Genomic DNA, 12,512 nt, shown 5'->3' with positions numbered 1-12,512 from the left:
TTTCACATACAACCATCTGGTGGCGAAACGGAGTTCGCCTGGTTTGCTAGTAATTCATATACTTGTATCAATATAAAGCCTAATCACTTTCATATTAACAAAATTTCGAGTAAACAAATAAGAAAACTTCCATAGTAATAATGACAATTTAAACTACTTTAATTTCTTAAACATGAAACTAATTGTAACCAAAATGAATTAACTGATAACGAGACAAATTGAATTACTTACTAATAATTGTGATTTGTATCTTAGAGGAAACATAAAATAAACGCAGTCTTTTAAATAAATGCAATATATCTCGCCCATTAACGCATCAATTTCGAAATTTATACAAATTATACATTATAAATACATTAAAACCAATTGCCAGTATTTGATTTTGATCTTGAAATATTTTTGTTGTGTTAGTCTGAATATAAATATCAGTCTTACTAAATAATTCCCATTAGATATCTAAATCCCATAGACAAAACTAATAATACAAAATTTTTATTTTCAATTTTGAGTTTGTTTTATTAAACGCGAGGGTCAAAAACTGATAGACCTGTTAAATAAGTTTTCTGACGATCCGATACGATGACGACGACGATAGGATTGTACGTGATCCCTGAGTACTATATAATGTAACACAAGCGAAGCCGGGGCGAACCGCGGGGTATCAATGCAAAATCCATATTCTAACATTGTTTACTATCACATAGCGAAAAGAAACGAAATCATGTACGCCATAAATGATTTTCATGTATTTTAGTAAATACAGTATTAAAAATTATAACAGCGACAGTAGAATACATATAGAATTACTCTTTAATAGTTTATTATGATCGTTGCTTCGTGGTATTCAAACAACGTTTCAAAATACCTGTAGGTACATTATAACCTTTAGTTGCGGGGAAAACCAAGTTACACTCCAACGTCAATCTGATGCATCAATTATTATTATCATAATTTCTATGAAGACCGTACCATTCAGGTCCTCTTGAATTATTCTCCTCGGAATTCATTCGAATAGGATCCAGGAAATAGCTAGTATTATATTGAAATTGTGATTACCTACTCACGTTTTAAACAATGATTTGAAGTTTAAAATATACTGCAGATATCTTACAAATATAATAATTAATCTATACAATAGTTTGTAAGACCGTCTTCGTTTTCAGTTTGCAATTAAATTTTAAGTTGAAATGAAGTATCTAACGGGAATTGATTTTATTCATCTACTAGCTGACCCGGCAAACGCTGTGCTGCCTTACTCTTATCATTTGGGGGTATAAAAAATAGATGTTGGCCGATTCTCAGACCTACCCGGTATGCACACAAATTTTCATGTAAATCGTTCCAGCCATTTCGAAGGAGTATGGTAACAAAAATTGTGACATGAGAATTTTATATATATAGAGAAGAGATATTAATACTAAATAGCTGTAAAACGTCACTTGAATATCTTCGACTGATTAGTCCGTTTTGACATCAAGTATGCAACATAATAAATGAACCGGAGATAAAGTCAGTATGTATAAAGCATATAACAAATGAATTTTTCAAAGTTTCAGACAGCCATAAAACATCCTAGTATGGACAGTGGAAAATACAATGACGCAATAATGCTATTGCAGGGGACGCCTTCAATGCTCAATACTTATTGATAACGGTATGAGTCACAATGAGATTTCATACATTTTGGTTTCAACACAGAATGCAATTTGCTTTTTCACAATATTATATATATATATATATATATACACATTGTAAGTATATATTGAGATATTTCTAATTCGATGCAGATTTTACCTTAACTGCCTATAGCAGTCGCAAACAGCATGTTAGATGTGTTTAAACAATACATGGAGAGAGGAGAGGGAGAGAAAAGGCCATTGGCAGGCCAATTTTAAGAAGATCTTAGAGGCTTATAAAGTCTGTGAATCGGTAAATCTAACCTTGGTCAATTGTAAGTTAGATAGTGTGCAATTAATAGCCTAGCAAGACTATGAACATATTTTAATCTAATATGTTGACCCTCTATTTTGTCAAGATAAGGCCATAAAGTTCTGATTTAAACTAAGTAGCAATGAAGGTTAAATCTCATGCAGCTGTGCGAAACGCGGAAGTGTTCATGCGATAATTTTCCGAAGAAAATAAAACAAATCATCCATTTACTTATAATTGGAAGATTAGAAGTCAAACGAGTTGGGTAACGAGCCTGATTTGCCACAATAACTAAGTGTCTGCGAGTCGCCGTTGCACAACAAGCGATGGTCGAATGCGAGAAACACAACTAGGCTGGGCGGCCGGCAGCGCCGATGATGTAAACTTAAAAATTGCTTTAGTTACTTACTTAACAACCGAGCTCAATGTGAAATTTAGTTTCATCGCTGCTTTTACAAGTGGGGATGACCCGGAACTAGCATTCATGGCCATAACTCTTACGTAACTTTATGTCTACCTTCAGACTGAATACTAACAATACGTATTAAAAATAAACAATTAATTGTAAGTAATTTTAACAAGTTCATTTTCATCATATATGTATATAACATCAATAGCATTAAATTTATCCAAACTGAATCGTGATCTTAAAAACATTTAAATAAGAATTGAAACCAGTCGCGAATGCCGAACCGGTCGGAGTGGCAAGGTCGTGGTAAATAATGTTATTCCAATTATTAAAAAAATTAAATGAACACAAATTTACTTTATGCCTGGATAAAATTAAATAAATCTATTTCAACAATATTTCACTTTAAAGAAGATATATCATATCTAATAATGTACGGGGAACTCGTTTCGAGTTCGAATGTTATTAATCGTGTGTATTAAATAAAAATATTGTTTGTTAATAAATGGCAAATTTAATAACGTTATTCCTTACACAGTTTCTTCGTTAATCAATTAACAAAATATTACCACGAAATATTGTATATGGCGTTGTTATGCTTTTACATATTTGAGTTTCCTTAACTAACTAACATTTAATTGTTTTTGCGTAACATATATTCAGTTTTATTTTATTTGTAACAACGTGAATACGGCTTATTATAATATAGAATAGATATCCAAATATCACTAGATGTTTTGTACAAACCAATACGCAATATCGAACCATACAAGTGTTTATTATGATGTTATTATTGCTCATTTTATCTTTTAAAAATACCAAGTAATATTGGCCTTGGTTAGAATAGCTACGTGTAGGTATAGTGAAGCAATATAATAAGCGTTCAAATTGACCTCAGTGGAACATACCTGTGACCTTTTGGAAAAAAGCTCTGCTACTTAAGAAGACCCTAAATAGCTAAAATAGAGCCCTGAACTTACGGACTCAATCTTGATTACGATCTTCGTTACTTTTAACTATCTTCTGTGCACTTTTATGCCGTAATTCTTTGTTCAATATTCGCGACCTTATTACAGGCCCGTGATTCATGATAATATATGTATTGATTTATTTTTCCATTTAGTTTTTAAAGGAAAATCGTAAATAGAGATGCTAATAAAGACTTGTGAAAAAACCATTGCTTTCATGTTTGTATTGTCAGATTGGAATTCGCGTTCTTTACGTGTCAAAACATGTTGAATAAAAATGCGAATTAACAATTCCTTGCTGGAGGTCAGCTGTAGGCATAGGTGATTTGTCAAGATAAGAAAGTATAAAATTGCAAGGCGGAGTCCAAAACCGTTGTACGAAACACGGTCCGAATGCCGACATACATTTTTAGTGGAGGTTGGTAGCGACTGGATGGAAGTTGCACGTTTTTCTTATTTATTCGACAGAGAAAGTGTATGACGATCTCATACCTGACTATTGCAACACAAATAAGCCAACCATCAAAGGATTTAAGTAAAGACATCAATGACATCAGTATTAAACTATTTGGGTAATTTGGCCGACTTTGAATATCGTGTCCATTCAGTTTTCAACTTTTTTTAAGAATCCAACCCGTCTTCAGGAAATTTGTGCGCGTACAATTTCACAAACTTCCAATTGTTACTTACTTGTTAAGTCTTTCAAGTTTAACTCATAAAAAAGCTGTACAACAACATCAATAACGTCTATAAATTTATGTCAACTTTGGAGGTAACCGACAAACAATTTGAAATAATGTTCAAATGATCGGTTCTACCTGGGGTACAATATTAGAAAATGCGTACTCAAAAAGCTGTCGTCCTCGCCGCTAGCGTGCTACCGCTGCGTAAATTTATCAATTGAAGTCAATGTCAGTTAATCGTATTATTATTCAATTCGTTATAAAAAACATAACACTTGTGTCGAAATGGATACTAAAGATTTGGCAACATGAGAATTTTGCGTGTCTCAATTAACATCCATAATCAAATTTTCATACAAAGAAAATAAAATCAGATTGATTGCAAGGCTATGATTGGATCCATACATATTTTAAAAAATAAAAGTTAAACCAATTTACTAAATTAAGGAATCGATTCTTATAAACAAACTACATTAATAGAAATATTAACTAAGCTGTAAATTTAATTTTATTTGACAAATGTTTAATGTTAGTTAATAATTTATGTTGAAATTTTTTACAGACAAAAAAAAATATGGCGCACGTTCTCCTTACCACACTGTAACTGCCACATTTCTTATTTTTTGTGTGCCGTTGTGAAAAAATAAAATCTAAATAGATGATTTATAAGCAATTCCAACACTCTCTAGGTCACGCAAGCGAAGCTTGTACGCTTTTGCATGCTAGTATGAACGTTAGTTTAGGTGTGTATCTCTTACTATCACCAGTCTCTATTTAAAATTGATTATTGTTTTTATAAACATCTGCATAAATATTTATGAGTGCATTTATTTGATAAAACATAGCATTCTCTACAATTATTACCATAAGATCGGTGTCCCATACCCGCACCCCAAATCTTCTGTCCTTATCTAACCTTATTGTCATTTTTGACATCGCTTTCTGTAACGACACATTTTGTTGCTGTCGATTTGAATTTTGTCCACTATTGGATTTAATAATGAATGTGTTTTATTAAATGTTTCTATTCGTTCTTAAGCTATCATTACGTCAAGCGCAGCAAGAATTGCACAGATTGTCTGACATTTTGCAAACAGGTTTCGTTATACTATAAATAATACAGGTGTATAATCTAGGTATTGATTGAATTAAGGCTTAAAACACAATTTTAACGTAAAATAACCTTTACTATTTATTATTATTGAACTTACATAACATCTGAAGTTAATGTTAAATCTAATGTTAATGTTTGTAGTAGGTATTCATTTTGGTTAATACCGTAAGACCCAGAGGATATGTTTTAAAATGAGTTATGGGTGAATAACCAAAGAGAACAGCACATATGTTAAGGAGGGTCGACCAGGTGGCAAGAATTAGGGGGGAGAGGGTGCGTCGACCCCAGACTCTAACCACTCGCTAGGTATCGCCATTCCCTAAGCTACTCCCGAAGTCCTTTAATACAACTTTTTGTGATCCGACTGAAGGGATTGGAGACGTGTATTATAAAATACGCATATGGAAATAAATGTCAATCTATTTAATCTCTACACACTGTACATCTTGTCAGCTTGAAATAAGAACGAAATGTAAAATGTACTGTAGTCCGCTATATTACAGCAATTCCACGAGTTCAAGCTTGAAGAAAACGCATTTATTATATATTTCCGCTGCATAAGGATTTCTCATTATTTAAAAAGTAATTTACTTACGATTTATGACTAGCTTAATATAAATTGCATGCTATAAATTTGCTGTTATAAAAGCCATAGCGGTGACAGGTTGCTTTTACATTATCTAATATGTTGTAACATATCCTTGTTTTATATGAGCCAACTCGGCGACTGCAAAAATTATAATAAATTCCTATTGTCTAGTATATCTATAATTAAAAATCAACATATCAATAAATACTAATGACCCAGCAATAAAACCAAGAAGCAATTACGTCAAAAGAAAAAAAAAAGCACTCGTCAATTGTTTTTATCATTTCTCAACAAAGTGGACATAAAACTATTCAATGTCGTTACAAAAGTGATTCACAACTTTCAATGGGCGTTATGGGCAAGAAAAAAAGGCCAGGTGGCACGTTCACGAAACGGTAACGAAAAAACTGAAGTCAGTCTAAAAGGCAACATATTGGGAAATTTGAATCTAAAAGCATTGCGTTCAGAGTTTATATTTGCAAAGCAGATCACTGGTATTGGTTCCCCTAATCTAAGCGCTGCAAGGCCTATCGCTGTGAAAACACGTGCAATGGACAAGGAATCTGTCAGGTGGTGAACCAGCTTTGCGGACTTGTGCTATGAACTATATTGTTTATATTGCCAACTCGCCGGATTTGGGTTTTTTTTTGGACAAAATCAGTAATACCATCTGCTGTGCCAGGTACTTTTATAAGCTTTAATAATAAGGACAAGTAACGATGTAAGGTTGAACATGACGTCAGTTACTTCGAAATTCTTTAGAAATCACATCTTACTTTAATTCACTGGGTTTGAAACATGCTTCAACATATTATTTCATAAAAATGACTATTATTGTACTGTTGAAACCACCACTAATTTTATTTATCAAATCTACATAATACAAAATACGAGCGATCTTCATTATTTAACAATAAATTGTTAAAGCTTCACAAAGTGTGTTAATTTCCCAAAATTGCAATTGTTCAATTTATCAATGTTATGTCCACGCATCAATATTAAAAGTAAGCCAAGAGAAATGGCCTAGAACCATCGGGCGCCGTGGATGTTAATGATTTCCTGTGGGCCTCGTTAACAGCGACCAGCGACCTGCGATGTTGACATTTGTCACGTGCTTCGACCGCTTACTTATTGGCATATAATTATTGAACAAATATAAATTACGATGATAACTACGCTTCTTAGTTCTAAATGGGTTCCATTGCACTGTATTTCACAATTTTGTTGTGTTCTAATTAAGAGAGCATAATATTGAAACTTGATGATTGAAGCTTTTAATACATCCATGTATTAAGTCAGCTTCCCTTCAATAAATGCGTAGGTAATTATTTGTGCATGTCAATTTAAATTTTATCATTATCTTATCATTCAAACGCTACTTTTCACGCACTGGTATTAGTATCGTAGAATAATTTTGACAATCGTGATACGAATATAACGATATCTGTACGTTGTTTTCATTTAAAAGTATATTTATTTATAGCCTTCGAACGAATCGAACCCAGGACCCCTCAGTTCTACGCTCACGCGTTAACCACTGTGCCAAGGGGGAAGTCACATTACAATAGGTGAAACCTAATAAGAAATGTTTTCGTTGTTTTACCCCGTCCGTTAATTTAACACTGTTTTAATTAAAACTCAACCTTGGACGGAAAAGTCAATGAAATTTGTAGATATTATTGTTTACCGAATAAAATGGCGAAATTTTTTCAAGTCCAGTCGCTCAAAACGCTTGTTTGCGTACCTACTCCGATCTTTGATCCTTTAATTACTTTGTAATTCATTTCCAATTTTAGTCCACGCATTTCTTTATTGAAATACTGTTTTTAGATTTTATCTGTATTGAATTTAACTGATTAGCTTTGAATACATTGGTTAAATGTTTTTTATTCAAAATAAATATGTGGTTAAATAATTATGTGATACCTAAATAGGTATCTATCTATACATAACATAATAATACAGTAGGTAAGCAGACTATTTCTGCAAACAAAATATATTAAGAAAAACGAGCAACTAGTAATGCATACCGCATTTTGGATGTTATACTCCAAACTCAAAATGTATGTGCGTCCTTGACGTAAAAATCACTAGGTCTATTTTTTAATATTTTTTTAATTGTGATAGATCAATATTATGTTTAACTTTTATTCTACATTTTACTCAAACAAAAAGTAGGGACGGCTCCCCCAGTTAGATGTATAGATCTATACATCTCATCACAACTGTTATCGTCCACGTGAGCCAAGCCAGTTGATAATATATGTGGACCACATGTATATTTATATTTTTACTTAACTGACTTTAAAAAGATTTTTACATTTCTCGGTTTCCATCGTTCTCCTTTTGCTTTTATTCAGATAATTGCGTAGGTATTCAAGTTAAATAACCAAATAGAATTTGAAAGTAAAGTCCAATGTTTTTTTTACGATGATAAACTTAGTTGCCTATGCAATGGCTTTATACATTTAAGTTAAAGCTCTCCTTTTCTTAATAGCAGACACATTTTGATAATCACGCTCTAGTTGGCAGACGAAATGCGAAAAGAGCTTCATACGAATAGACCACCATTATAAATTATGTAACTAAACGAGTGTAACATGCAAAATTGTATTTCTATCTTATGCAATAATGGAATTCTTAAGGAAACATGAGAGTAAATAATCAATAAATATACAAGGAATAAATTGATACAATTATAGCGATTAAATGAAGAGTAATATTCAACTAAATAAATTAAATTTGTGTATTGTAAATATTTTATTATGTAGTATTACTTTCACCACGCCCCAACATTGTCATTGCGACGGTGCGCCCGATTCGCTTATCCGTACAGTTTGCGAAATAGCCTACTCGACACGCGCCGAACGTTTACGACTAAGGAATAGAAATATTTTAATAGTCACCAGTGTTTACCGTAAGAGGACATTTTGTATTCAGCGGCCGGAAATTGACGGAACTGATACATAGATATTGAATAGTGCGGCTCAGAGGGAGACGACTTTTGAGCAGGTCAATAAGCCCAAACATTACTACATCTACGCATTTGAATAAGTCGCTGAATGTTTCTTTTTGTCTCAAAAACACTTACTTATTCTAAATTTTATTCAATCAAATAGAGGTTATATTAAGAAACGCAAAACTTTCTAAAAATTATTGGATGTTTGTAAATTTTTCATGCGAAAACAGCTCGACGCATTTTGATGATACTCGGCAATGATGTAAGCATATATCTGAATAAAAACAAGCTCAAGAAAAATTTGTTTTTGCTCGCGAATTTGTCCGCAAACCATTTGGCCAGGCTAGTTTGATTTAAAACTAATGTTACTTATTAGTAATTTTTTATTGTTATTTGAAACAATTTTTTCAGTAAAGTTACTTAATATATTCATGGACATAAATAACAGTTAATTAAAATTATAGAATAGATTATACGAAAAAGAATAGCAGTGGAAAATGTTGTCAAAAATGTAAAAAAATATATACATAGGATACCACTTTATTCAAATAATTATTGGAAAACAGTGTCTTTTTTGCAATACTACAAATTCTGTATCATGACTAGCAATAGTATTATGAATTTTGCTTGATTTTGATAAAAGAAATACAATTATCTAATCAGATAAATGTCCAGTACTGTTTACTTTATGTATATGATCAGGCAAATTATTTTACAATATTAAAACATATGCTTAATGTCATGTGCTTCATAAATAAATGCAATACCTATATCCAATTAAGTAATTACTCTAAATGAATCTATGAACTAATTAGTTTTGGTCAATATCAAGGCAAATTTCTTAAAATAGACCATATACCACTAAAATACTATGGGAGTAACTAATAATACATCTTTTAGTTTTAAAAGGATCTAAGAAAACATATAATTTATGAAATTATAAATGTTCACTTACAGTCTATAGCTTTCAAAGAACATTCTAGAAAATGAAGAAAGCTGTATTTTTTGGCTTTGTAACTCGTATAAGTCCTGGGTTAAATACCTATTGCTGTGATTATTTAGTGTTTGTTAGAAAAATGTTGTCATTTTCAAATCTGGAGTGGTACCTTCTGAACAGTTATGTTGGTGACCTTTTATGTAGAATTTTGTATCAATTGAATATTTAGGGACTGTGTAACATCTAGTGTATTGTCACATCAACATTACGGAAATGCAAAGATTATTCTTAAGATAACAATGTCATAATAAACATACATAATCAACATAAATTTGTTAGGAAGTATATATTTATTGCTATCTAAATCTAGTTGATAGATTTCTTTCTTTAATAGAAATTCATTTTCAATCATTAAGCATTCGATCATAATTTTAATCAATACCAAAAAAGATGAAAATACTAAAACTTCAATTCAAAGTATCTGCGATAGATAGCGAACATTTGTGTTTTAAACAAAGTTATAATTTTCTTCCGAACATTCTACACAATGTTGATTTATGAATAATTAATATACTTAAACAAACCATCATGTTTTATAATGAGATTTAAAGTCATGATAATCATGCCAAACCAAAGAAATGAATTCATTAGTAAATATTTACTATAAAAAAATTGCAAATGTTACAATTTAAGAAAAAAATACAAGAATAGGCTTTGATTGCAACAATAACCAATATTATTAAAGAAATCTTCATTAAAATAAAGTATAAAAACAGAGATATACCTGCTTTATGGCAAAAATAAGAGAACTGAACTTATGAATATTAACCCAAATTATTTAGTCAGCTATAAAACTTGAAATCAAAACAAGACATTGATAAGGATACTGTCCTATTAATATAATGTGAAAATTTGTCAGAATGTATTGATGTATGGTATACAAAGAGTGATTTGATTGGTTATACCAATCATGAAAAATAATAATTATTTTATTTTATTTGCTTCAAATATAGATTGAAGTTGGAATAAGTACATGGGCTGATTTTATATACTTGCATGATAATGCAAGTAATGCCATAGGATCAACCTGGAGTAGAATGTGATTAAATATATTATACAGTTTCATCATCAATACCATAACTGTAACTTGTGATAATCTAGAGAGTTTTTTATAGTGAAAGTTTTGCAAATGTGTTGTATACTTTGAAAAATACATTTAAAGAATTGTTATGTATTATGGTCTGCGTATTCTTTTATTTAAAATATCTTTAGAGAATGTGATTCATGCAACGCCATCTAGTTTCATAATGTGCAGAGTTTGTACTATGACCAGAAGATAAATGATAAACATGTTAAATAAATAAATTTTTTGTAAGGCATCAAGTTGATGAATTAATTTTAATATTTAGTGATAACTTGAAAATATTTTATTTATTCAAAGACTTCAAATTTCTACCAAAATCAATTCCAAGCAAACTGAACATTTTTCTTATTTGTATTTATTTCATTGGAACATATATTTGTATGACTATTGCACTGATGTATATTATTAAGTAAATAAATTAGTTCATAACAAAAAAAGTTTTCTTAGTCTTTTGATAAAAAGCTAAAATTTTGTTTTATTTAATTTAAAGAACTCAAAATTAATTCTAACTGTAATTTTAATGAAAAGATTACTTTCTTTATTAGCAAGAGCAAGGTATAAGTATCTATTTTCTAAGACTATTACATTTGCAAAACAAGTTAAGCTACTGTAATACCACATTATTGTTCTCACTTTACAAATCCAATACATATTTAAAATAGAAAGACACTGTCTTAATCCTACATGTCAAATTACCATACAATATAATAATATTAAGGAAAGGTTATTTTTTTATACTATTTTGCGTTAACCACTTAATGAATTCTTTCAGGGCTTTACATGATCAATTTGAATATCTATTTGATATCTGTAAAACCATTTTTTTTTCAAATATTTACCGTAATATTTTTACTTCAAAGAAATTATCAGTCAATTGTTTTTATCACGAAAAACGATCATATCCTTGCCCAACGACGCTCTAATTTCGATACTAGGAGATGTAAGAGATATCGAGGTAAATATAAATTACATTGACAATAACTTAGAAGTCTCTAAATATAGACATGAAATGTAAATCTGTGAAAATAACAGAGCAAAATTTCTACATGTTGACGTGGCGTGACATTGTAGAGAACATACCTGTCGCGAGGCTATCTACACAAACTAGAACCGTAGCCAACTTTCCTGATACCAGAGAATAGGTTTATTTGCAAAAATATTATATTCTGAAAGTTCATTTTGATTACTTGAAATATAAGTATGGCGCCTCTGACATTGTTGGCCTGTTTTGATGTTAACAATATGGCGTATGTACTTACCCTATTATTTCTAATGAAGTCTTCTATAGCTTTTAGTGCTGAATCCGTTAATTTCACAAACACTAGTTCCTTGTTTTCTTTATAACTAGACTCTGATGATAACGCATACTGAACACCTGCTGGCAAGGCCGCCATTTCTTATTCACTATTCGCACTATGGACCAGCTGACTCCTTTGCTAGCCGTCACGATTCATATCATTCACACATTTCTTAACGTAATCACAGATTCACAACCTATTTAAAATTATAATTACAATAACAAAAGGGTTTTAGATGATCAAATTAACAATTTTTTGTAACCCCATCGACTCGGCCTTTGTTGGCAGCGCTCTTCAGTCTGCAAGGCCGCACTGACTGTCATGCGCAATGGCGCATTTGACAGGAAACTCGAGCATTCACTACAACAGTGGCGCTAAATTTGAAATCAATGTTTTTTTATTTAATCGTTTATTGTTATTTTAATTTTATAAAGAGTTTTTTAATGCAATTATGTTAAGACAGTTTTTCTTAAAATTGAATA

General features: G+C 31.1%; 1 protein-coding gene across 2 annotated transcripts in view; it reads right to left on the bottom strand.

The window, feature by feature from the left end:
• Nucleotides 1-12,350, bottom strand: part of LOC119839618 (RNA polymerase II elongation factor ELL) — a 43,866-nt gene extending 31,516 nt beyond the window's left edge. For both annotated transcript variants that reach the window (XM_038366005.1, XM_038366004.1), the window contains exon 1: nt 11,992-12,350. In XM_038366005.1, coding sequence (XP_038221933.1) covers nt 11,992-12,126 — 135 coding nt within the window. In that variant the 5' untranslated portion in view covers nt 12,127-12,350. The remainder of the gene's footprint in view (nt 1-11,991) is intronic.
• Nucleotides 12,351-12,512: the final 162 nt, after the last annotated feature.

Source organism: Zerene cesonia, chromosome 4, assembly GCF_012273895.1.
Source record: "Zerene cesonia ecotype Mississippi chromosome 4, Zerene_cesonia_1.1, whole genome shotgun sequence".
In the NCBI taxonomy this organism is placed as follows: domain Eukaryota; kingdom Metazoa; phylum Arthropoda; class Insecta; order Lepidoptera; family Pieridae; genus Zerene; species Zerene cesonia.
The sequence above is the reverse complement of the archived record's forward strand: the minus strand, read 5'-3'. Positions and strand labels throughout refer to the sequence as shown.